Source organism: Dama dama, chromosome 23 (genome assembly GCF_033118175.1).
Source record: "Dama dama isolate Ldn47 chromosome 23, ASM3311817v1, whole genome shotgun sequence".
Classification (NCBI taxonomy): domain Eukaryota; kingdom Metazoa; phylum Chordata; class Mammalia; order Artiodactyla; family Cervidae; genus Dama; species Dama dama.
The window spans coordinates 51,956,514-51,980,729 of NC_083703.1; the positions used below are offsets into that span (position 1 = coordinate 51,956,514).

General features: G+C 41.0%; 2 protein-coding genes across 3 annotated transcripts in view; one reads left to right on the plus strand and one right to left on the minus strand.

Moving 5' to 3' along the window:
* The window catches only part of ATRN (attractin), a 187,714-nt gene that overhangs the window by 64,677 nt on the left and 98,821 nt on the right, over positions 1–24,216 (minus strand). For both annotated transcript variants that reach the window (XM_061126711.1, XM_061126712.1), the window contains exons 13-20: positions 21,850–21,971; positions 20,823–20,961; positions 19,067–19,257; positions 16,939–17,158; positions 13,970–14,155; positions 13,196–13,429; positions 4,761–4,898; positions 1,055–1,148 (exon numbers count right to left, since the gene is read on the minus strand). In XM_061126711.1, the coding sequence (XP_060982694.1) occupies positions 1,055–1,148; positions 4,761–4,898; positions 13,196–13,429; positions 13,970–14,155; positions 16,939–17,158; positions 19,067–19,257; positions 20,823–20,961; positions 21,850–21,971 (1,324 nt within the window). The remainder of the gene's footprint in view (positions 1–1,054; positions 1,149–4,760; positions 4,899–13,195; positions 13,430–13,969; positions 14,156–16,938; positions 17,159–19,066; positions 19,258–20,822; positions 20,962–21,849; positions 21,972–24,216) is intronic.
* LOC133044874 (small EDRK-rich factor 2-like) lies at positions 4,111–4,499 on the plus strand. The gene has a single exon (XM_061126713.1). It carries the CDS (start codon positions 4,184–4,186, stop codon positions 4,361–4,363), a length of 180 nt encoding a protein of 59 aa, XP_060982696.1. The 5' UTR covers positions 4,111–4,183; the 3' UTR covers positions 4,364–4,499.

Here is a 24,216-nt window from a genome sequence, read left to right on the forward strand (position 1 = left end):
CTACACCTCATTTCTTTATTGTATACCATTAACAGAAGGCGGGGGTGATTAAATTTGCTCTATTACACTTTTGTGTTTAAAGGAACCTAGATTTACAAACTAAATTTAATCTCTGATTAGACTTTACGTATTGGCTTCAGGGCAGCACAAAAACAGGAAACATATATATTACTAAAAAATACAGACAGAGCAATATTCTTCTGAATGCCACTATCAAAGTCTCAATCACTGGTGATGTTACAAGCATTTTTTAAGAAAAACAAAATTCACCAGTGACTATCTGTTTATATCAGGTCAATGTTTTGATACTACTAAACATTTCTCTCAAGTCTATGCTAGAACTTGTTTCATGAGGTTTTCTGGTGAGGCAGAGAGAAAATGAGGAACAATCCCTTGTTTCAACTCACCAGGACTCTAAAAACAATTACCACTAGCCTCACTATTGATAGATGGAGGAAACAGGGCTTAACACAGTTAAGTGATTTGCTTCTACAGCACCCTAGTCAGTTGGAGGCAGAGCCAGGGGTGAATCTCCCAATCTGCCTGATGCTGTTTGCATCTTCGAGGATGGGGACCCCAAACTCTTCCTCAGATGATGTTTGATATATATCACTAAGGAAAATGCTAGAACAGGAAGGGATGTGTTAAAAGCAAGAGGAAGTCTCTACAATTAGAATACCAGTTCTTCCAACTCTTATCTTTTAAGAAAATCTCCTGACATGACAAAAAAATAGAGCCTTTACTGAAAAGACTAATCCAAATCAGCAACCCAGGAATTGTCAGTGTCACTCAAACATAAAAATGTGATTTAAAGAGCCATTAAGGAATTACTGCTAAACTGACAACCTCCTCAGTATGGAGGGTGACTAAATTAGACCTCTCTGAAGCAGAAAGGGGAAAATTTCAAATCAATCGATTTGAGGATTCCTCAGAGCCCATGGCAACAAGGCCCAGGGAAGAGGGTGGCTCTTGGGGTTCAGGCAATTTCACAGCCCCTTCACACTCCCTGGTGAGGTATGGATGGTGCCAGGAGTCCCAGGAGTATAGTACTTACAGCTGACATTCATCCCCCTTGACGCCCTTGGTGGTGCAGAAGCACTTGCCGGTGTTGGTGTTGCACAGCGACGCATGTCCATTGCACCTGCATGCTGGGGAGAAGAAGGAAAGGGGGTGGTCACAACTGGCTTAAAAGATAACCACTGTCAGGCTTTTCCCCAAAACAAGTAATTCTGTCTGAATTGGATTCAACTGGAAAGATAGGTAAAATAAAAGCATTCATTTAATAGGTAAAATTCTTGTTTTTTCAAGCTGGTGATTTATCTCAAATAATGTCAGAGTCAACATTAAAGGAGTCAGTCACCAGTCAGCATGAAAGAGAACATTAGCGTCCGCTGCCATTTGAGGCCGTCCCTCTTTGGGATGTAACAGAGTCTGTTACGATTGTATCACGATTCTTTCATCTACTCAATAAACATTTCTGAAGCATCTTCAGTGTGGGCACACAGACACAATCTCTGTCCCCATAGAGACCTCTGAGCAATGACTGTTCCCTGCAGGGAGGGTTGGTCTGGCTAGGCTCTGCCAATGGCCACATTTCAAATCATACCAGGGCTCAGAGCTGAGGGAGGATTCCAACGGCAGGTCATGTTTCAGAGGCCCTCCATGATTCAGCACCCTTGCCTGACTTCTTAGCCTTCAGAGCAAACGACTCTCGTCATCTCCTTCCTCTAGCCACCTTTCATCTCCACCTTTCATCCAACATCTCTGTGTGACCCCTGACAAACTTTTTACTCCAGCTGAAATAAATGATCTTTTCCCTCAACAGCTTTTCACTCAACAACCTGTTTTTCTGTGCATAAATTAAAAGTATTAGGCTACAGATAGGTATACTTTTAAAATAAATCCCATGGAGAAAAAATATCACTCAAAGAAACCTATGAATAGAATAGTGCAAGTGGTGAAGAAAATTTACATTGCAGTGAGAAACACAAGGGTTCAACTCTGGGTTCTGCTGAGGATGGAGAGAGGTGCAATGTATTAACAAAAGCAAAGGCCTATGGTCAATCTGCCCAGGTTTGAATTCAGGCCCCTCCATTTAGCTCCCTTTCTAAGTCGGCTTCCTCATTCATGTGATGGGGGTAATAATAATGCCTATCCTGTAGGATTTTGGGGAGGATTAAATGAGATAACACATGAATGAAATACAGTAAGCATTCAAAAAATCATCGCTGTTATCTAAAGATTAAGGACTACTCAGTTCTAAGAAGAAAACGTTAAAGACTTGGTGCCACTCACAGAATTTTTAAATTATGCTTTCTATTATAGATTGTGACTCTGAAAAATAAAGCTAGCTCTAAGTCCTGGAAACGGCTTCCTAGGTGGCTCAGTGGCAAAGAATCCACCTGCCAATGTGGGAGACACAGGTTCGATCCCTGGGTCAGGAAGATCCCCTGGAGAAGGAAATGGCAACCCACTCCAGTATTCTTGCCTGGGAAATTCCATGGACAGAAGAGCCTAGCTTAGCAGGCTACACGATCCATAGGGTTGCAAATAGTTGGACATGACTTAGCAACTAAACAACAACAGTAAGTTCTGGACAACTGTACTCAAGCCGTACAAATGCCAAGAGGAGAATGTAACTTTTTAAGATAACAGTTGAACATAACAGGGATGACAGCACCCTCATCATAGTGGTGCAACCAGACCCAGTAGCTAAAGTCACATTTCCTGAATGTGGCTCTCAGCATGGCCAAATCTCACAGTGAGAGCTTGGTCAGGCTACTCTACCTTGGGGATATTAAAAGCACTGTTGTCTCAGGGGGCTGCCAGGACAATGCCTTGCATCAGTATTTATCAATCATTCAATAATGTCAGGTACTCTTGATTACTATCTAATGGATGAAATCTATTCACAAGGAATAAAAAAGTATTTTTACTGAATACCTTTTAATCTGAGCTTTACATAAGAATGGTAAGAAAGGACATCTGAAGAGTAATAATGATTGTTCACATCTACCTGTCATGTCCTGCTGACTGCTTTCATTTCAACAACCACCCTACTATCCCCATTTTACAGACAAGGAAAATGAATCCCAGAGAGGTTCCACTAGGACACTAGCTCTCTTCTGACTGCTTTGGAATCAGATTTTCAAGGGCCATGCTAAGGAGTTTGGAGGTGGGACTTGGGGAGCAGTTAAGAGATTTTCCTTTCTTATTTTTTTCCCTCAGATCTGATGGATCTTTCCACTGAAAACTAGAACAAACCGAAAAGTAGTTTATTGGTATCACTTGTCATTTTAAAAAATATAATTTGTGTGCTAACAGTAAGTGTCCTTTTGCTTACAGGAATCTATCTGACAGGTATGGGGAAACACAGGGCTACTTAAATCTTTAAAAATACTGGATGTATTGAGGAGTCTCAGTTCAGTTCAGTTCAGTCGCTCAGTTGTGTCCGACTCCTTGCTCCTGGTTAAAAACCTACATGTGACTTTTGAGGCCCAACCATAGGCAACGATAAAGGTTTTCTCTGGTGGGCCTTACAGGGAAAGCTGTCTTCTCCACACCAGCCTGGGTGGAACTCTCTAGTGGAGTTGAGTCAAGGGCTCAGGCCCCCTGGCCAGCCACTCTCTCTCACATATTTGCATTCCTAGCTCAGGTGCCTTCACTCTTAGGTCTCTGTATCTGAGGCCTCAGGCAGAGGTCTTCTTCAGGCACCTCTGCTAAGCTTCCACATGGAGGAGGAGGGGAACCTCAAAGAGGCTTTACCCACTCTCCATCCCAGGTACTTCTCCACTCCTACTAGCCTTTCCCCATACCATCTCTCCACTTCAGGGTCCATAAGAGGCTTTTATTGGACCTTAAATTCATGTTGACCCCCAAGCCTATGCTAACTCACTTGATGCTCAAACAGCACACCATTCCAAGAAGGAAAGTAGAACAAGGGGAGTCAGTGCTCCCTCAGTGTAAGCCTTTTCCCTCCATTATCACAGGAACTGATTAAAGGCTTTAACTCCTTCATTTTGACTAGATGCTTTAATATCTACTCTGACACTAGGCAGCTCTGCTCTCTCTCTTCCAGTTCAGCTGACCTCCTGACAAGTGTAACTTAAGAAACGCATTGGCCTGTAACGTCGTACTGAACGAGGGGACGCAACGGAGGCAGGCCGGAGCCGTTGCCGTCGCCATGACCCGCGGTAACCAGCGCGAGCTCGCCCGCCAGAAGAACATGAAAAAGCAGAGCGACTCGGTTAAGGGAAAGCACCGAGATGACGGGCTTTCTGCTGCCGCCCGCAAGCAGAGGGACTTGGAGATCATGCAGCAGAAGCAGAAAAAGGCAAACGAGAAGAAGGAGGAACCCAAGTAGCTTTGTGGCTTCGTGTCCAACCCTCTTGCCCTTCGCCTGTGTGCCTGGAGCCAGTCCCACCACGCTCGAGGTTTCTCCTGTAGTGCTCACGGGTCCCAGCACCGATGGCACTCCCTCTGCCCTGAGTCTGCAGCGGGTCCCTTTTGTGCTTCCTTCCCCTCAGGTAGCCTCTCTCCCCCTGGGCCACTCCTGGGGGTGAGGGGGTTACCCCCTCCCAGTGTTTTTTATTCCTGTGGGGCTCACCCCAAAGTATTAAAAGTAGCTTTGTAATTCCAAAAAAAAAAAGAAACACATTATCTGAAACCAAGTGGCTTTCTTCCTCCAAGATAATCAAGACAAACAGACATATCATGTGCCACCTGATTTGCAATCAGTGACCCTGAAAATTTTGACTTACGTTGACATTTTCCCCCGTTGGTTGGATCACCATAGAAGCCAGATATGCAGGTCTCACAGTGCTTGCCCGTGGTCAGGTTCTCACACTTCTCACAGATACTCTGATTAATGCATTTGCTGTGGCCATTGCACTGGCAAGCTAAAAGAAAGAATTTTAAGGGGTTTGTCCTATGGTAGAGCTGGGTGGAATACATTCCACAAGATTTATTTGCAACCATCTATGTTCCTTATTGCCTCTAAATAATCATCAAAACTACCAAAAATTAGTTTGAGAAATAAGATGAAAACATCAAAAAAGAGCTAGTTCAGGAAAATCAGAAATATATTACAGCAAGGTAGAAGTCCATAGCCATTAAAAAAAGTTTTTGTTGTTATTCACCTTAAAAATAATACATGCTCATGATAGTAAATTAGAAAAATACAAGGAATTAGAAAAAATTCACACACAATTCCACCACCCAGAGATCACTGTCCATTTTTGGAATCTTTCCTTCTAGTATTTTTTTCTATACAGTTTTACACAGTTGTGTTTATATTAATATTCAATTTTGATTTTTTAAAATGCAGATCACAATTATTTTACATTATTTCATCTAACATAAAACTTTAAATGGTAGAATGATTATTATGAAGCCAAATAGCTACTTAACCATTTCCTTACATTCTGATAGTTTGCTTTCAATTTTTCATTTTAGAAAAATAACCATCTTTATAAGTAAACATTTTTATAAGTGGAATTACTGATTCTTGATGCATACAGGAGTTCACAACTAGAAAGAAATATGGCGCATGGACCTCTCGGGGCTGCTCAGAACAACTGTGCGCTGCAGAGTTCAGGTGAGGCCACTCAGGTAGTGTACAATCTATAAGCAGACCTGTCTTTTCTTCTCTTCAGCTCTACTGAGATATAACTGACATGGAATATTGCATAAATCTCAAGTGCACATTTAAAGTATACAATGTGTTGATTTGATAAAAACACTGAACAAATGCTTCTCTCTCTCTTCCCCTTCAAATTTCACTGCAAGTATAGAAGAAATGTAAAAGCAAGGGTTTGGGATAAGAGGAAAAAATGTTATGAGAAGTAGAGAGGGATACTTCTGAAGCACTGAATTTCTAGAAGTTTTCAGAATACCCCAAGTGGGGAGGCACTTGGCACAACCATGAACATGCCAAACACATCCAGACGCCTGGTCTGATGCTCCTTCCTCCCTTCACTGAGGGAGGATTGCAGACCATTCATCAACAGCCAGGGCAGACCAGAGTTGGTGAGTCCTGGTACTAGCCAGCCAGCCTTTCCTTTAGGACATCACACCACACCTTCACAACAGCTCAGTACACCCAGTACTCATAAGCCTAGACATTCAGTTAAAAATACAAATCAACCTTGAGGAATCACTAGTCTGAGAAAATCACCAAGCTAAAGGCATCACCAAGATCAACACGTGGAACAACTAACTCTGAAGGAAGGATTAGTGCAAGAAATTTAAGAGAATGAAAAATATTAACTTTAGTAAATTCAGGGAGGCTTGAGGGATCACTGCATTCATAAAATAAGAAAGCAAGCTCTGAAAAAACTTCACAATATTTAGAAACTTTGCAAAAAGAAAAGGATAAAATAAAATCAGACGCAAAACAAAAACTGTTCAAAACATTAAATAGTAAAACACATATAGCTAAAAGCTGCCTGCAAGAAAATAATATAAACAGCTGTATGCCAAAAATTTGACCACTTAGATGAAATAGAAAAATTCCTATAAAATACAGGCTATCCAAACTGAAGCAGAAACAGAAATCTGCCTGTATTATACTTTACTTACCTACTAAGTAAAGAGATTGGATGAATAATCAAAAATCTTCCCACAAAGAAAAATCCGAGCCCAGATGGCTTCACTGGTGGATTCTGTCAATACTTCAAGAAGAATTAATACCAATCTTTTTGCAAATTCCTTCCGTAAATGCAAAAGGAGGGAATACTTCCCAACTCGCTCTATGAAGTCAGTACTACCCTAGTACCAAAATTAGACAGTCATCACAAGAAAGAAAACTACAGAACAGATCTATATCCTATATGAAAACAGACACAAAATACCCAACTATAAAACGGAATCCATGTCAACGTATGGCAAAAAACACTACAATATTGTAAAGTAATTAGCCTCCAATTAAAAAAAACAAAAAACAAAAAACTGAATCCAGCAACACAGTAAAAAGAATTATACATCATGAGCAAATGGGCTTTAGTCCAGAGATGAAAGACTGGTTTAATATCCTTAAATCAATCAGTATAATGTATAGCATTAATAAACTAAAGAACAAAACCACATGATTATCAAGATACAGAAAAAGTATGTGACAAAATTCAGCACCCAATCAAAGCCCTCAAAAAGCCAGGAAGAGAAGGAAAATTTCTCAACCTGATAAAGGACATGTAAGAAAAAACTAAGGCCAATATCATATATAATGGAAAAAGACTGAATTCATTCTCCTTAAGATCAGGAACAAGACAATGATGTCCATTCTCACCACTTTTATTCAATATTGTACTGGAGTTTCTTGTCAGGACAAATAGTCCCCCCAAAAAAATTTTTTTTAAAGAAGGTGTCCAGATAGGAAAGGAAAAAGTAAAACTGTCTTTTTTAGCAGACAATACAATCCCTGTATAAAGAAAACCCTAATCAACTAAGAAATAGTAGAAATAATAGTTCCGCATGGTTGCATGACACAAAATTAACAAACAGAAATCAACTCTATTTCTAAACATAAACTAATAATGAACAATCAAAAAACAAAATTAAGATAATTCCATTCACAATACCTTGAAGAAGCATAAAATACTTTGCATAGTAAATTTAACATAATAAGCATAAGATATAGACACTGAAAACTATAAAACACTGCTGAAAGAGAATAAAAAACTAAAGAAATAGAAAGATATTCCAGGTTTATAAACTAGAAGACTTAATACTGTTAAGAAGGTGTGTGTGTGCTAAGTCAAAAAATGAAGATCATGGCATCTCGACCCATCATTTCATGGCAAACAGATGGAGAAACAATGGAAACAGTGACAGACTTTATTTTCTTGGACTCCAAAATCACTATGGACAGTGACTACAGCCATGAAATTAAAAGACGCTGCCTCCCTGGAATAAAAGCAATGATAAACCTAGACAGTATATTAAAAAGCAGAGACATTACTTTTCCAACAAAGGTCCATATAGTCAAAGCTATGGTTTTTCCAGTAGTCATGTACAGATGCAAGAGTTGATCCATAAATAAGGCTGAGCGCCAAAGAACTGATGCTTCCGAATTGTGGGTTGGAGAAAACTTTATAGAGTCCCTTGCCTTGGACAGCAAGGAGATCAAACCAGTCAATCCTAAAGGAAACCAACTCTGAATATTCACTAGAAGGACTCATGCTGAAGCTAAAGCTCCAATAATACTTTGACCACCTGATACAAAGAGCCGACTCATCAGAAAAGACCCTGAATTAGCCTCCAACTAATAAAAATAAATGAAAAAAAAAAAAAATAGAAAATACCCTGAGGCTGGAAGAGACTGAAGGCACAAGGAGAAGGGGGTGGCAGAGGATGAGATGGTAAGACAGCATCACTGACTCAATGGACAGAAGTTTGAGAAAACACTGGGAGATGGTGAAGGACAGGGAAACCTGGTGTGCTGCAGTCCCTGGGGTCACAAAGAGTCGGATACGACAGAGCAACAGAATAACAAAGCAGGCTAAGTCGCTTCAGCAGTGCCCAACTCTGTGCAACCCTATGGAGTGTAGCCCACCAGGCTGTTCTGTTCATGGGATTCTCCAGGCAAGAACACTGGAGTGGGTTGCCATGCCTTCCTCCAGGGAATCTTCCCGACCCAGAGGTCAAAACTATCTTTTCGGTCTCCTGCATTGACAGGTGGGTTCTTTACCACTAGCTCCAGCTGAGAAGCCCCATTAGGATGGCAATATGCCCACAAATGGTCTATAGATTCAAAGCAACCTCTTATTAAGTATCAGCTGGCTTTTTGTTGATGTTACTGAAAGTGACAAATTCATCCTAAAATTCATATGGAAATTCAAGGAACCCAGAACAGCCATGACCGTTTAGAAAAAGAACAAAGTTGGAGGACTTAGGCTTCCCAAATTCAAAACTTACTACACTTACTACAAAGCTATAGAAATCAAGAGTGTGATACTAGCACAAAGACAGACATATGGTCAATGGAACAGAAATGAGAGTTCAGAAATAATTTCTTACATTCAACTGATTTTCAACAAATGTGCTCCTAAAATTCAATAGTACAAAAATGTACTCCCAAAATTCAATAGTAAAAAATAGCCTTTTCAGCAAATGTTGCAGGAACAACTAGCTAACCACATGCAAAAACATAAGTTTGAAAAAAAAAAAAAAAAGTTTGGATGCCAACTTCACATCAGATACAAAAATTAACTCAAAATGAATTATGGAACTAAATACACAGAGATAAATCTATGTAACTTTAAAAAGAAAATACAAGAGTAAACCTTTGTGATTTGGGGTTAGTTAGGCACTGATTTCTTTTATACAATACCAAAAGCACATAGGGTAAAAGAATACTTTTGTATTTCAAAAGATATCATCAAGAAAATAAAAAGAAACCCCATGGAATGGGAGAAAATATCTGCAAACTGTATATCCAATAAGAGGTTTGTATCTTGATTCACAAAGAACTCCTATAGGTCAACAGTAAAATGATAATGCAATTTTTAAAACTGAGCAAAGAATTTGAATAGTTCTCCAAAGAAGACATACAAATGACCAACAGGATGCTCAACTTCATTAGTCATTAAAGAGAGAGAACTCGCTCAGTCGTGTCTGACTCTTTGCGACCCCATGGACTGTAGACTACCAGGCTCCTCCTTCCATGGGATTTTCCAGGCCAAAGTAGTGGAATGGGTTGCCATTTCCTTCTCCAGGGAATCTTCCGGGCCAGGGATTGAACCCAGGTCTCCCACACTGCAGGCAGACGCTTTACCATCTGAGCCAGCAGGAAATCATTAGTCATTAGGGAAATGCAAATCAAAATCACAGTGCTTGCCAAGTGGCCCAGTGGTTAAGAATCCCCCTGCCAATGCAGTGGACACAGGTTCAGCCCCTGGTGTGGGAAGATCCTACGTGCAGCAGGGCGACTAAGACTATGCTCGGCTACTGAAGCCCGCATGCCTAGAGCCTGTGCTCTGGAGCAAGTGAAGCCCCCACAACAAGAAGCTCGTGCACCCCAAAGAAGAGTAGCCCCTGCTCACAACTTGAAGCCCATGTGCAGCAACAAAGACCTAGTACAGCTACAACAAAACAAAACAAAAAAACACTGTGACATGCCATTTCTCATATTCTCATACACTAGAACAGCTACAATCAAACAAATGTGATGAGGATGTGGGGAAATCTGAACCTTTCTAACATTGCTAGTGAGAATGAAAAATGGTACAGCTACTTTGGAAAACTTTAAACTCATCATTCCCCTTTGTCCCTGGTCCTAGGCAATCACTAATCTATTTATTGTCTCTAAATATTTGCCCTTTTTTGGACATTCCATATAAGTGATATGGGCTTCCCTGGTGGCTCAGATAGTAAAAGAATCTGTTTGCAATGCAGGAAGTGCAAAAGACTCAGGTTCAATTCTTGAGTCAGGAAGATTCCCCCAGAGGAGGAAATTGCAATCCACTCCAGTATTCTTGCCTGGAAAATTCCATGGACAGAGGAGCCTGGTGGGCTACAGTCCATAGGGTCCCAAAGAAGTAGACATGACTGAGCGACTGACACTTTCACTAAATAACTTTCCTTATAGAAATCTTCACAAACAGTCCAGTAGTCAGGAGCACTGTCTGGCAGGATTTCAGAGAAATTCTTATCCACTAACCTCTTGGGAGTCTTTGCACCTGCCTAGCTTCTCCCAATTGTTCTGGCAGCCCATCAGTAATTTTGTGCATTTACTGGAAGTTTGAATCAAAGGCCACTTTCTCTGGGTTGGTTTCTCAGGGCAGCTACCCCAGCAGATTAAGGCTCAAGTTTTAGATCAACTCAAGGTTGATTCCTTCTTGCATCAACCACTGGGAGTGACAGAAAGGAGGAAGGATTGGGAGAAGCAAAGAGAGGGAAGGAGTGGGGAGTGGGGAGAGGGGAGAGGGGAGAGAAGGGGAAAGGAAGGGAAGGAAGAAAAGAGGGAGGTAGATAGGCAGGCTCAATTTCTCCTTTTTACTTCTTGTCAAAAGAAAGAGGTTTTCCTTCTCCCTATTCTTAGAGCATTTTAGTAAGAAAATTTGCATTTAAAAAACCTCTGATTCCTTTGAAACATATGTAAATCTCTTTAAAACCTAAATAAGCCATAAGTCAGCATTACAAAGCAGACACGGTTTTTGTTAAAGGCTTAAGAGCCATCTCTTTGAAATGTAAACATCAAGTGAGCCAGCCACCCTACCCTCTCTCTGTGGGAATGGATCCAAACTATAACCATTGGCTTGCATTAAAGATACAAGTTTGTTTTCCTTTTTGTTTTTTCCTTTGGGTAAAGGCAATTAACTTACATAGGTGGCCACACCAATTACCAGGTAAATTCACAATAAACTATGAAAGAATGTAGAGCAGACAGTGGTGTCAAATTCTCTCACACAAAAACAAGTTACCTTCATTTTGAGGACAAGTATAGAATGGACTGTATACGCTGGGCTAAATAAAAGGGTGGGATTTCTCTCTGTTGTATCTCATTAGTGGACTGCTGAAATGTGCATTACCATCTGGTTTAATGCTTACTCAGTAATAAAACTTTCTTTCCTACATCTGTGGAGAGGAATTTCTGGGCTGGCAGGAGATTTTATTTTTAATTTTTCCCCTAGCAATCATCACATTGTATTTTTAAGTAAAAAAAGAAAACTGGAGAACAATATATCATATGCATAGTATACTTCACAGTATTTTTTATTTAAAAAACTATACATCTAAAGATATCTGTATTACTGTTAAAAGTTTGTCCTTCTATGAAGAACTAGAGATGAGGAAATGCCGGGCTGGATGAAGCACAAGCTGGAAATCAAGACTGCCAGGAGAAATATAAACAACCTCAGATACACAGATGACACCACCCTTATGACAGAAAGCGAAGAGGTACTAAATTTAGAGCCTCTTTTTGAAAGTGAAAGAGGAGAGTGAAAAAGTTGGCTTAAAACTCAACATTCAGAAAACTAAGATCATGGCATCTGGTCCCATCACTTCATGGCAAACAGATGAGGAAACAATGGACAGTGACAGATTTTATTTTCTTGGGCTCCAAAATCACTGTGGATGGTGACTGCAGCCATGAAATTAAAAAGACGCTTGCTCCTTGGAAGAAAAGCTATGACCAACCTAGACAGCATATTAAAAAGCAGAGACATTACTTTGCTGACAAAGGTCTGTGTAGTCAAAGCTATGGTCTTTCCAGCAGTTATGTATGGATGTCAGAGTTGGACCATAAAGAAGGTTGAGCACTGAAGAATTGATTCTTTTGAACTGCAGTGTTGGAGAAGAATCTGGAGAGTTCCTTGGACAGCAAGGAGATCAAACCAGTCAATTCTAAAAGAAATCAGTCCTGAATATTCACTAGAAGGATTGATGCTGAAGCTCTAGCTCCAATACTTTGGCCACCTGATGCGAAGAGCCGACTCATTAGAAAAGACCCTGATGCTGGAAAAGATTGAAGGCAGGAGGAGAAGGGGATGACAGAGGATGAGATGGTTGGATGGCATCACTGACTCAATGGACATGAGTTTGAGCAAGCTCCGGGAGTTGGTGATGGACAGGGAAGCCTGGCGTGCTGCAGTCCCTGGGGTTGCAAAGAGTCGGTCACAACTGAGCAACTGAACTGAACTAAGAGATGAGGAATTGTAGTTTTTATTTTATCTACATCTGTAATAGCTAATTTTTATAATGAACACATTTCATTACTTTTATAATGAAAGTTAGCAAAACAACTGAAAATTCTTAGTATTTTCATTAATTGACATTAAAAATATTTTTCATATGAAACAAAGTTTCTTAAATGATCTCTCTTTTTTTTTTCCCTTAAAGAAATTCATGTAAATAATGTAGCTTTCAAGGCTTTATTCTCTAAGTAGGTAGTGAGATTTGGGGGTGAAGGAAATGGCAGCCCACTCCAGTATTCTTGCCTTGAGAATCCTGTGGACAGAGGAGCCTGGTGGGCTGCTGTCCATAGGGTTGCACAGAGACGGACATGACTGAAGCGACTTAGCATGCATGCATGCATTGGAGAAGGAAATGGCAACCCACTCCAGTGTTCTTGCCTGGAGAATCCCAGGGACAGAGGAGCCTGGTGGGCTGCCGTCTATGGGGCCGCAGAGTCGGACACGACTGCAGCGACTCAGCAGCAGCAGCAGTGGGATTTGGGACAGAGAACACATCTTACCTGGACAATGAATGAAAGACCAGTTATATCTGCTGTCCTCCAGACACATGCTGGAATTGAGAAGAGGCTGTGGGTAGGAGTTTCCTGTGGGGCCCTGAGAGGGCATCTTCACTGGTCCTTTATAGGAGCCCTCTAGGCACTTCCCTTTGCCCGTATTGCTAGGGTCAGTGCACCAGCCACAGCCTGGTTGCTCCAAGCAGTGACTACAGGTACAGTAGCCTGAACAATTTTCAGCTGTAAAAAAACATAAGCTACAATTTACTATTACATGTAGGCTTAAATTCATTGTATATTTAAATTATCTTCTTTGTTAACAACAGATGATTCAACGTTAGTCAAAATTCCTATTCTATTGTGATTGTTCAAATGATATAATAAAATTTTAAGGAGCCCAATATTTTGTCCAACCTATAATAGAGACTCCTCTCTTCTCTCGCAATCCTAGGATATTGGAGGCAGAAGAGACTTTAGAGACCATCTCCTGGAAAGCACTTACTTTACGAATTAGGAGATGAAGATGTGGAGACATTCCATAGTTTGGGTAATATAATACTGAGACTCAGCAAGTTATTTCTGTACTCTGTGATCTATTCTATAATTGTTTACTTGTGTCACTGTATTTGATTCTCTATGCAGGTTCCTATCAGGCAGTCTCTGGATAGACCTGAGCAGATGGTCAAGTCTGGTTTCATCCCTAGGAAGTTCAGAGGCTGACAGCACTGCCCTACACACAGTGTTGTCGCCCACACTGCCTAGAGCTCACGTTTCACTCACGGGGGCAGCTGCTCATGGTATACCACTCCATACACTGGCCGAAAGGGAAGGAGGCCACGTAGGCATTGGAGTCCACGCACTGCTTCATGTTGCTGCACCACATGCACTCCGAGCTGCCGCTGGTGCACTCCCCACAGGCTGTCCGCAAGGCACAAGGGGTCCGGCACTGCTTGGCACTGTGGTTGGCTGGGAAGTAAACCCAAGAGAGACACTTAAAGCTCCCACCATGTCAGCTAAGGTCAAAGGCTTTGCAGTGTGGGTTGTGACCCACTAATGTGTCATGAAGTCAATTCAGTGGGTTACACTAAAAGTAGAAGAAAACACAAAGTCTTAGGTCATCATGTACTGGTGAGTCATGTATATTTATACACTTGGGGGGAAAAACTGTTTTTATTTTCAAAGAGAAGGACAGATATGAGGAACAACGAATTTTTCCATAAGAGTAGGGGTTCTAATATAGGAGACCCAAGATGAACTTCACAAGTTTTACAACCCATCTGAATATGCAACATTATATCTCTGACTATTCTAGGGAAAGAAGAACCACAACATTCATTAACTTTACCAAAGCACCCAGGATCCAAAATGGCTGAAAGGTTTCCCTACAGGAAGGTTAAATAATAAATATTAATGCGACTCCAGTGGTCATGTAAGTGGACTGTGAAGAAAGCTGAGCACCAAAAAATTGATGCTTTTGAACTGTGGTGTTGGAGAAGACTCTTGAGAGTCCCTTGGACTGCAAGGAGATCCAACCAGTCCGTCCTAAAGGAAATCAGTCCTGGGTGTTCATTGGAAGGACTGATGCTGAAGCTGAAACTCCAATACTTTGGCCACCTCATGCGAAGAGCTGACTCATTGGAAAAGACCCTGATGCTGGGAGGGATTGGAGGCAGGAGGAGAAGGGGACGACAGAGGATGAGATGGCTGGGTGGCATCACCAACTCGATGGACATGAGTATGAGTAAACCCCGGGAGTTGGTGATGGACAGGGAGGCCTGGCGTGCTGCGATTCATGGGGTCGCAAACAGTCGGACACGACTGAGCAACTGAAATGAACTGAACTGAACTGAATGTGACTCCACAGTGATCTGAATTCTCTTCTACATCCCTGCATTCCTCAGACAAATTATAATACCTTCCTAAAATGAGACATGATGTCAATGGAGTCCAGCCTCCCAAAAGCATCCACAAAATTCCAACTACTGCCTGTGAGACCCCCTGCAAGAGAAGGACAATGGTCAAGGGCTTGTCTGTGTGCTGCACATGCCATCCCGTGCCTGTCTTTATGAAACTGAGATGTGCCTAGAGTAAAACGTCAAGCCTGTGAAGCAAATCCAAGTGTAGGCTCCTTTGGCATGCTCCTGCAGCATTATTGTGCTGTATGTTTGCTTTTCCTTCCTGTTGTTGTTCAGCTGCTAAGTCTTATCTGACTCTTTGTTACCCTGTGGACTGCAGCACACCAGGCTTTCCTGTCCTTCACTATTTCCTGCAGTTTGCTCAAATTCATGTCCATTGAGTCGATGATGCTATCTAACCATCTCATCCTCTACCACCCTCTTCTCCTACCCTCAATGTTTCCCAGCATGAGGGTCTTTTTCAATGAGTCGGCTCTTTGCATCAGGTGACCAAAGTATTGGAGCTTTCGCTTCAGCATCAGTCCTTCCAATGAATATTCAGGATTTATTTCCTTTAGGATTGACTGCTTTTGTCTCCTTGCTGTCCAAGGGACTCTCAAGAGTCTTCTCTAGCACTGCAATTAAAAAGCATCAGTTCTTTGGCACTCAGCCTTCTTTATGGACCAACTCTCACATTTGTACATGACTACAGGAAAAACCATAGCTTTGACTATATGGACTATTGTCGGCAAAATGATGTCTCTGCTTTTTTTAATACACTGTCTAGGTTTGTCATTGCCTTTTTTCCGAGGAGCAAGTGTCTTCTAATTTCATGGCTGCAGTCACTGTTCAAAGTGAATCTGGAGCCCAAGAAAATAAAATCTGTCTCTGCTTCCACTTTTTCCCCTTCTATTTGCCATGAAGTGATGGGACTAGATGCCATGATCTTAGTTTTTTTAATGTTGAATTTTAAGCCAGCTTTTTCACTCTCATCAACAGGCTCTTCAGTTCCTCTTCACTTTCTGCCATTAGAGTGCTATCATCTGCATATCTAAGTTTGTCAATATTTCTCCTGGCAATCTTGATTCCAGCTTGTGATTCATCCAGCCTGGCATTTCATATGATGTACTCTGATTATAAGTTATATAAGTAGGTTTTGTTCATATGTAAGTAGGATACAACATATAGCCCAACTTTGAACCAATTAGTTGTTTCATGTCTGGTTCTGTTGCCTCTTGACCCACAGGACTACACCAATTATTTTTCTCCCCACTGACACTATCTTTCTGTTCAGTATCCCTGCAGTGATCTGCTTGCTTTTCTGACTTTTTTTTTTATGTTTTGTTCTATCTTCCACAACATTTCTCTGCCAACACTTAGAAATTTGCCTTTTAGATCAATTCTCAATACTTTCTGTGGTCAACCAACCAATCAATCTCATTGTTAAATAACAAGTTAGAATATTATTGTTTAGTTACTAAATCATGTATGACTCTTGCGATCCCATGTACAGAGTTCTTCTGTCCATGGGATTTTCCAGGCAAGAATACTGGAGTGGGTTGCCATTTCCTCTCCAGGGTATCTTCCTGATCCAGGGATCAAACTTGCATCTCCTGCACTGCAGGCAGATTCTTTATTACTGAGCCACCAGGAGAATGCTAGTTATTTTTCGTTTTGTTCATAGCTTATGCCAGTTCCTCCTGCTTTAAAAATTCTGCATTATCCTCTGCTTCATATGCTTGAAATCAATACTCCACCTGTCATTTCATGAAAATTTCACAACACTTAATTTTGCCTCCTACAGTTTCTCTTTCAGTGAATGTCCTGTAACGCATAATGCAACCATATACTTACCAGGCCTTTCACAGACACTACCATTGAGTGGATTGATGCAGGTTGCAGCCTTTAAGCCCCGAGTACTGGGTTCTGACAAGATCCCACAGAATCCAGCATCACTGGGCTCAGATGGCATCCACTGTAGTGAACTATTTGTGAACGGGGACATATCTTCCCAGCACCAATAGGACACATTGATCTTCCGAAGGCCAACCCATGGGGTTAAGGTGAGCTTGGACTGCAGGCAAAACAGACACAGCTATGAAAATAATCAATATCTTGACCCAAACTAGCTTCTAGATAAAAACTATTAAGTTACATGTATCCAAAGGACACAGGAAAACCTCCTTATCCCAAATCAGTCATGGTGGATTAGTGCAAACCTTTATTTTTATGTTACTTATCATTCCTGGCACTTTAATATGGCCATTTTACAAAGAACAGAAAAGACAGCAAAGAAAGATGTCAGAGAAGACATCAAAATTTTCACAGAGATTAACAGCAAAGTAACAATCAAGTTCCCAAATTTCTATACTCTATGACAAATGCTATGAAGAGATAGCCACCCCCAAGCTGATTGAAATGTCTATTTATACATGAAATACCATATCAGTATGTATGAAACATTGATTATATGCCTATTGTTATCTAAGGCTGTTTTGGGAACTCTGGCTAGGTTAGATGATTGAAGATACCCATGTTCAGCTGGGGAGGCAGAGCGTATTGGCCGTCAATAAATTTTATAGGGAATAATAGGTCAATGAATTCCTAGGAATTCATTCCTAGGAAAGTCTGTCTCTTGCTCTACTGAAATGTCCTTCTTGTTGCAGTTTAAAAAAAAATTTTGCACAAAGTTTAGCCCAGAAATAAAAGATATTTTAAATTTTGTCAGTTACGAAAACAAAATGTACAGTATTTCCATTCTGGGGAGGAAAAAATAAACATGAATATTGTGTGCTCAGTCACTCAGTCATGTCCAACTCTTTGCAACCCCATGAACTGTAGCCCACCAGGCTCCTTTGTCCATGGGATTTTCCAGGCAAAAATACTAGAGTGGGTTGCCATTTCCTTCTCCAGGGAAAATGCTTATTAAGAGACTTTAAAAACAGCAACAACAACACCACCCAAAAGTTGTTATTTTTAGTTGTAGTGAGTGATATTTATTTACTTACAGGATTTGGTACTGATCTCTCATAAGGCCCAGCTACAGCAATTCCTTCCCATTCAGTCTGCACCAGTTATGCAAACTTACCTGCAGCTCGCCCCTCAATCTCTGTATCTTTGATCGATGCACAGAGTCCAGCTCATTCCTTCTGTCTTCAGGAGTTACCTCTTTCTGTCTGTCAGCCTGCCTCTGTCCTAAAGGTTACAGCGCCCTTTCTTATTTTTCCAAACAAACCAGGGCTCTAAGTCTAGATTTATGGCTGTGGAAGCACATTACTTTAGTGGTCTCTCAACCGTCAATCTGATCACAAGACTATGAATTGTTGAAGAGCACTGTCTTGTGAGTATCAGTTAACTGAGGGTGGGACCACTGTTCTAGGACTCTGGACTAAAAAACACAAAATGTCATTGTTGTATATCAACTACAAGCTGCCCAAGAGCAGTGGATGGACAGGAAAAGAACTTGGGGCCTTTCTGTGCTCAGAAACTCTTAATAAGAAGATGCCCTCTCCTTTTGGGCTGATCAGATCTAACAAAAACCCACAGATGTCCATTTTTTAGGATAATTAACATTAAATCATATTATACACTGTAATAATGCCTGAAACCTGGCTTAATTCAACTAAGCTAATTAATAATGGCACCCGCCTCCCCCATCCCAGCAGAACCCAGGGATCAAATAGATATGAAATAATCTCCAGATATAACAGGATATGTGCATATGTCAACATGTTACTATTCAATATACACATAATTATTGATATGTAATTTAATGAAATATGACTAATAAAAATGTGTTGGAAATTTCAAGATAAGAAAAAATATATAATATTAAAGAAAGAGAATTTGACAGTGCAGTTCTACAATCTATTACACTGCACTTACTAGCATTCCTTCTCCTGCCAAGCACGTCACAGGTAAGCTGCAGTTATGCTGTTTGTAGAAAGGTGGATACTAGAAACTTCCAAGGATTTTAACTCACCATGCTCTGTGATGACTGCATGATTCGCAGCTGCTTAAGGACAAATTCTACCTTCTTCTGAGTTGTAAGAGAAGCCAAAAAGGCATTGTGGTTCCTGCAGGACAATTTTGCATTGTCATAAGTCTCCTTGGCAGTAGTAATTTTCAAACATGAGTTTCCAACCAAATGCCAGCCAATGCCACAGATATTTTCTTTATTAAAGAGGGGAGAGAAAACAAAGAGGTTTAGAAATCACATGAAACTACTTATAATACCACTTTGAACCACTGGAAATCTAAATAATACTTTTGAGTTCAATTCTAGATACTTCATTTGGATGTGGTGAGTGTATCAGACACATTACCAAGGATCAAATACAGAATAAAAAGAATTTTTAAAATGTTTATAAGTCTTATTTCCTGGACCTCAAGTGCATATGCTGAGGTCAATCTTCCCATGTCTTAGAGAAAAACATTTGTTTGATGACAGCATTAAATTTATAAACCATCTTTTGAAGAACAATTAGAAACAAGACTAAAATCCTAAGTAAAAAGTAGAGAAATGAATATGCTTACTGAAAAGATGGGGTAGAAACCTTCAAGGACAGAAGTGAGTTGGTGAGTGAACAAGTTGACAAAAGACACACAGTTTTCACATCAAGCGGAAGGTAAACTCAAGTTACACAAAACATCCCAAAAGCGAGATGGAAAGAGCCTTTTGGGGAAGCAAGCCAAACCAGGGAAATTTGTATCTGCTCTTGTGACGTCCCTGAACCCACAAAAAGAGCTGCTCAGAAGTTATACATGTTTCCTGGAAGATAGGGCATGAGCAGAGTAACTTCATTAGAACAAAAGTACCCTGGAGATACCCTCAACAATGTTCATCAGCAGCCAGTGAGATGAAGGGAGAGTCACAGGAGAGGGATCACTTAAGAGCAGATAAAGACTGGCTCCTCAGAGTGTGGCATCAGTGTCACTGCTTGCTGAAATGCAGATTCTAGGGCCCCACCACACATCTGTGCCAGATTCTGGCTTCTAGCAAGACCCCCAGGTACTGTGCTGTGCACTCAAGTTTGTGATGTAATGAGGTAAAGAACAAGAAGTCCACTCCAGCAAGCTGAATCAAGTGCTTCCAAAGGACATTCAAGAGGGGTTCAGTCGAGCCCAGTTACCCTATGCTTCTATTGTACAGAGCCACAGCAGACCACCTCCTGGACTTCTTGATGAGCAAATATATCAGAGTTTCAGCCACGGTTGGTTGGCTTCAGGCTCCCAACTCATCATCCTGAAGCTCAGAAGTGCTATCAATTGAGCTATCTGGGGCTGGGGTCATTTCAGGAAGTGCTGCTGACAAGTGCATCTCTCCTTTCCTTCTTGTTAGAAGGTGCTGACAGCCTGATCCCAATGGTCAATAAGAAACACACTTCACAAAGTACGCAGCAGACTGGCCACTGAGACTGCTGCTTTCTACTCCCAGGTTACGACCACAGAGTGGGGTGGGGGCAACGGAGCAGGCTCAATGACACGGAGTCAGGCTGTGATTCGATTCTTCACAGCAGCAGATGACGCTTCACTTGCTTTCAAAGGATGGGAGAAGTAAATACTTAAGAACTATATTTCTGCTTTAAAAAATAACCACCGCAATAATGGAGTAGGGGATGAATGGATAAAATGAGTTCTCCCGGTTTGCTGGGTTCAGTCTAGGCTGCACAGTATTGACAGTGATGCGTGTGAAGTCTCTGGACCCACCCACACCAAGATGCCTCTGCAATGCCTACCGGGCAGGGCGATGCACTCCTGATTCCGGGGCTCCCACTGGCAGTTCTGGTCCAGGGCACAGCTCCTGCAGCTGGTCTTCTTGTTACAATAATACATCGGGTTATCCTTGGGGCAATAATCATACTTGGAAATGGAGATCTAGAATACAATGGACACAGGCTTTTCTCTTATATCCACAGAGAGAACTCAAGGTAAGTGCAACTAGGATACTAAAAACAACAAAGGCTAACTGAGGACGCAAACGACAAACAGATAAACAAATAAGGTGTAGGTGAAGCAGCACTGTAGTGGAAACATTATAGTGAAATGTTCAAGGACATGCAAGGATCTGGCAAGGAAAGAATGCATTCTCTTAAACACCATGTTTTAACTTATGCATCTGTAAAATGTGAATGTTGAATTTGCTGCTTTTTAAATCATCTCCTAAACAGTATAAAAATTTTATCTTTTATGAGATGCTTTCCTGACTGACAAAGAATGTCTTATAAACCATCAAAAATTATAAAAGTTGAGTCATTCTATCTTTGTTTTGCCTTACAATCTAATAAAAATCATAAATGATAAGCATAAATTAGGCTGAGTCAAAATATAACGTAAGACAAGGAGATTCTGCAAAGTCTATTATTTCCACAATTTATTTTGGCAGCTACACACCTGACTCACTTTCAGTCTCAAGTCCTAAACTGCTCCCCAACCTAGCACTGGTAGAGGGAGCACACTGTTACAAACTTCATGCCAGGAATCTAGCCCTTAGCCACAGCCATGCCTAGGGACTGGGGCATACTCAGAATAACAGTCTTGCCTTCTTCTAAAACACAAACATCAATCCTCCTGGCTAGTAGAACCTTTGGAATTTGGAGATATAGAGCATCTCTTACTAAAGAAACTTGACTCAACGGTAAAATCCAAATCAACACTGAAGATTTCAAAAATAATTCTGGGCTAGTATTCATAGCATACACACTAAAATCTATACCTAACCCCACTTGGGATTCTTCTGTCCTCTGAAATCCCTGAGAAACTGACCTGGCCTTCTGTGCAGCTGTGGTTCATAGGGACACAGTGGTCATTGCACCACTGGCAGCCATTGGTGTTGGCTGTGCAGCTGTAACAATCCGTGAGCTGGTCACATCTGTCATGGTCAAAAACTGTGAAGAGAAGGAAAACTCATCAACTGTGACAGCTTCTTTTCAGAAAAGTCACAGTCCCTTATAGCTAATGTTGAGCACAATAAGACACTGACACAATAACAACAACAACAACAACAAAGTAACAAAGGGTTGAAAGTAAAATGAGGAGTGAAGCTGGCAGGAAAATATATTGGTGTGTTCAGCTTTAAATAGTATTTAGAAATAAGTAAACAATATGAAGAAAAGCCATTTTGTACTCCACCCTCCCAACAAAAGTACACAGAAGGTAAAAAACAAAGAATAATTCAACAATAAGGGAAACAGGTTTGGTTTTTTTAAGACTTTTCTTCCCAAGAAAGAAACCAACTAGCAATTCAATGAACACCAAGAGCTGCCCAGGAGCCAAACAAAGAAGTATAGGAGACCAAGCCATTCCTCCTAGCTAGAAAGGCAAGGCTGCTCTGGGTGCAGGAAGCAGGCAGCACATAGAACCCCAAAAAAGGCAATACACATATATGTAAGAAATTCTGGGTTACTACAGACCTGTTGATTTCCTAGTGACCCTAGATGGGTCAAGGTCAGCAATGAAAGAGAAGCTGCACAACTTCTGCCTCATCTATTCAACCATTCATGGACATGGTACATGGTAGACTCCATGGACAAGAAAAGGCAGGGTGCACCCTCACAAAGATCCTAGCAACCTGCTCCTGAGGCTGTTCTTCCTGCCCTTGTCAGCACTCCACAGCCTGGGCCCACACAGAAAGCAGAGTGAACCAGGAAGGTGACACTGGAGATGAGTTCATAATGAATCATCTAAGGGAATTAAATACTATTTCCTACAAACCTGCACATTTAATTTGAACTTTTTAACTTATGGTTAAAAAATAACTACCTCACTGCTTTTATCCCTTTTAGGAGACAGTGACTAGCCCTAAAAAGTTCTGGTCATCTTGGTTCTCTAGCACTCACCAGACCACCAATGAACCTGGAAAGTTGACTGGACGTTCTTACTGAGGATTTATGTTCAATTTAATTTGGAACATTCCAGGAGAGTTGAAAGCTGCCTCTGCCCATCATAACTCACATGGTAACTACTAGGCCGTGGTAACCCTAATCGTTAAGAAACTCAGCCAACATACTTTAAATAAACTGAAGTGAAAAAATAATTTGCAGAGACATTTTTCTTAATTTTAAAAGACTTTCTCACATATGACTTCACTATATTGCCCTGTGCTGTATGTCAGAAAAAAAGGGTAATAAGAAGCTGAGCAGGTAAAGTGAAGAAAACTTGGAAAATACAAGGGGTGGTTCTAGAAGCAGGGATCACTGCTCATCTTCAGCAACTGCCTGCCTTGTTACCACTGCTGTGCTCAACTAGAGAGGTTAGAATAGAATACTTTGCAAAGACAGTAACTCTACTTCTATCTTTAGAACAATCTACTTCAACATAGCATTTCTGGGTTGGTCCTCTTAATCTTATCCTTAATGTCAGAACTGCATAATTCAATATGGTAGCCACTAATGATGTGTTGTTTTTCTTTCTTTCTTTTTGGCTGCCCAGCATGCAGAATCTTAGTTCCCAAATCAGAGATGTAACCCATGTCCCATGCTGCAGAACAGCAGTCTTAACCACTGGATCACCAGGGAAGTCTCCACCTGGTGTAGTGTAGTTTTTAAATTTAGTTAAAATATAAAAATTCATCTCTTCAGCCATACCAGTCTCATTCCAAGTGTTTGACAATCACAGGTAGCTAGTAGCTAACATATGGGGACAGTGCAGAAATAAACATCTAGGTTCTGGAATTGGTAAAAAAGGGGATTCCCTGGTGGCTGAGATGGTAAAGAGTTTGCCTGCAATGTGGAAGACCCAGGTTCGATCCCTGGGTTGGGAAGATCCCCTGGAGAAGGAAATGACAACCCACTCCAGTATTCTTGCCCGGAAAATCCCATGGATGGAGGAGCCTGGCAGGCTACAGTCCATGGAGCTGCAAAGAGTTCAACACGACTGAGTGACTTCACTTTCCTTTTCCTCTGGAGTAGGTATACAAAGTCTATGCAATGTTAAAAAATGTTTTCTCTTCATCATTAGCAAACAGCAGACATGGCATGTTCCCATCCACTATACAAATGTTTACAAACCAATTTTCAAACATCCATAAAGCATTTGCCTATGTTATTACTGGAATAATTTTGGATAATAAAATGAACACTGAAAGTTCACGGAGGATAAGTGACTTCACAATTGAGATAAAATGAGATTTCA

Bases quoted from the DNA above. Each gene is read 5' to 3' on its own strand.
- LOC133044874 (XM_061126713.1), top strand. From the start codon at position 4,184: ATGACCCGCGGTAACCAGCGCGAGCTCGCCCGCCAGAAGAACATGAAA.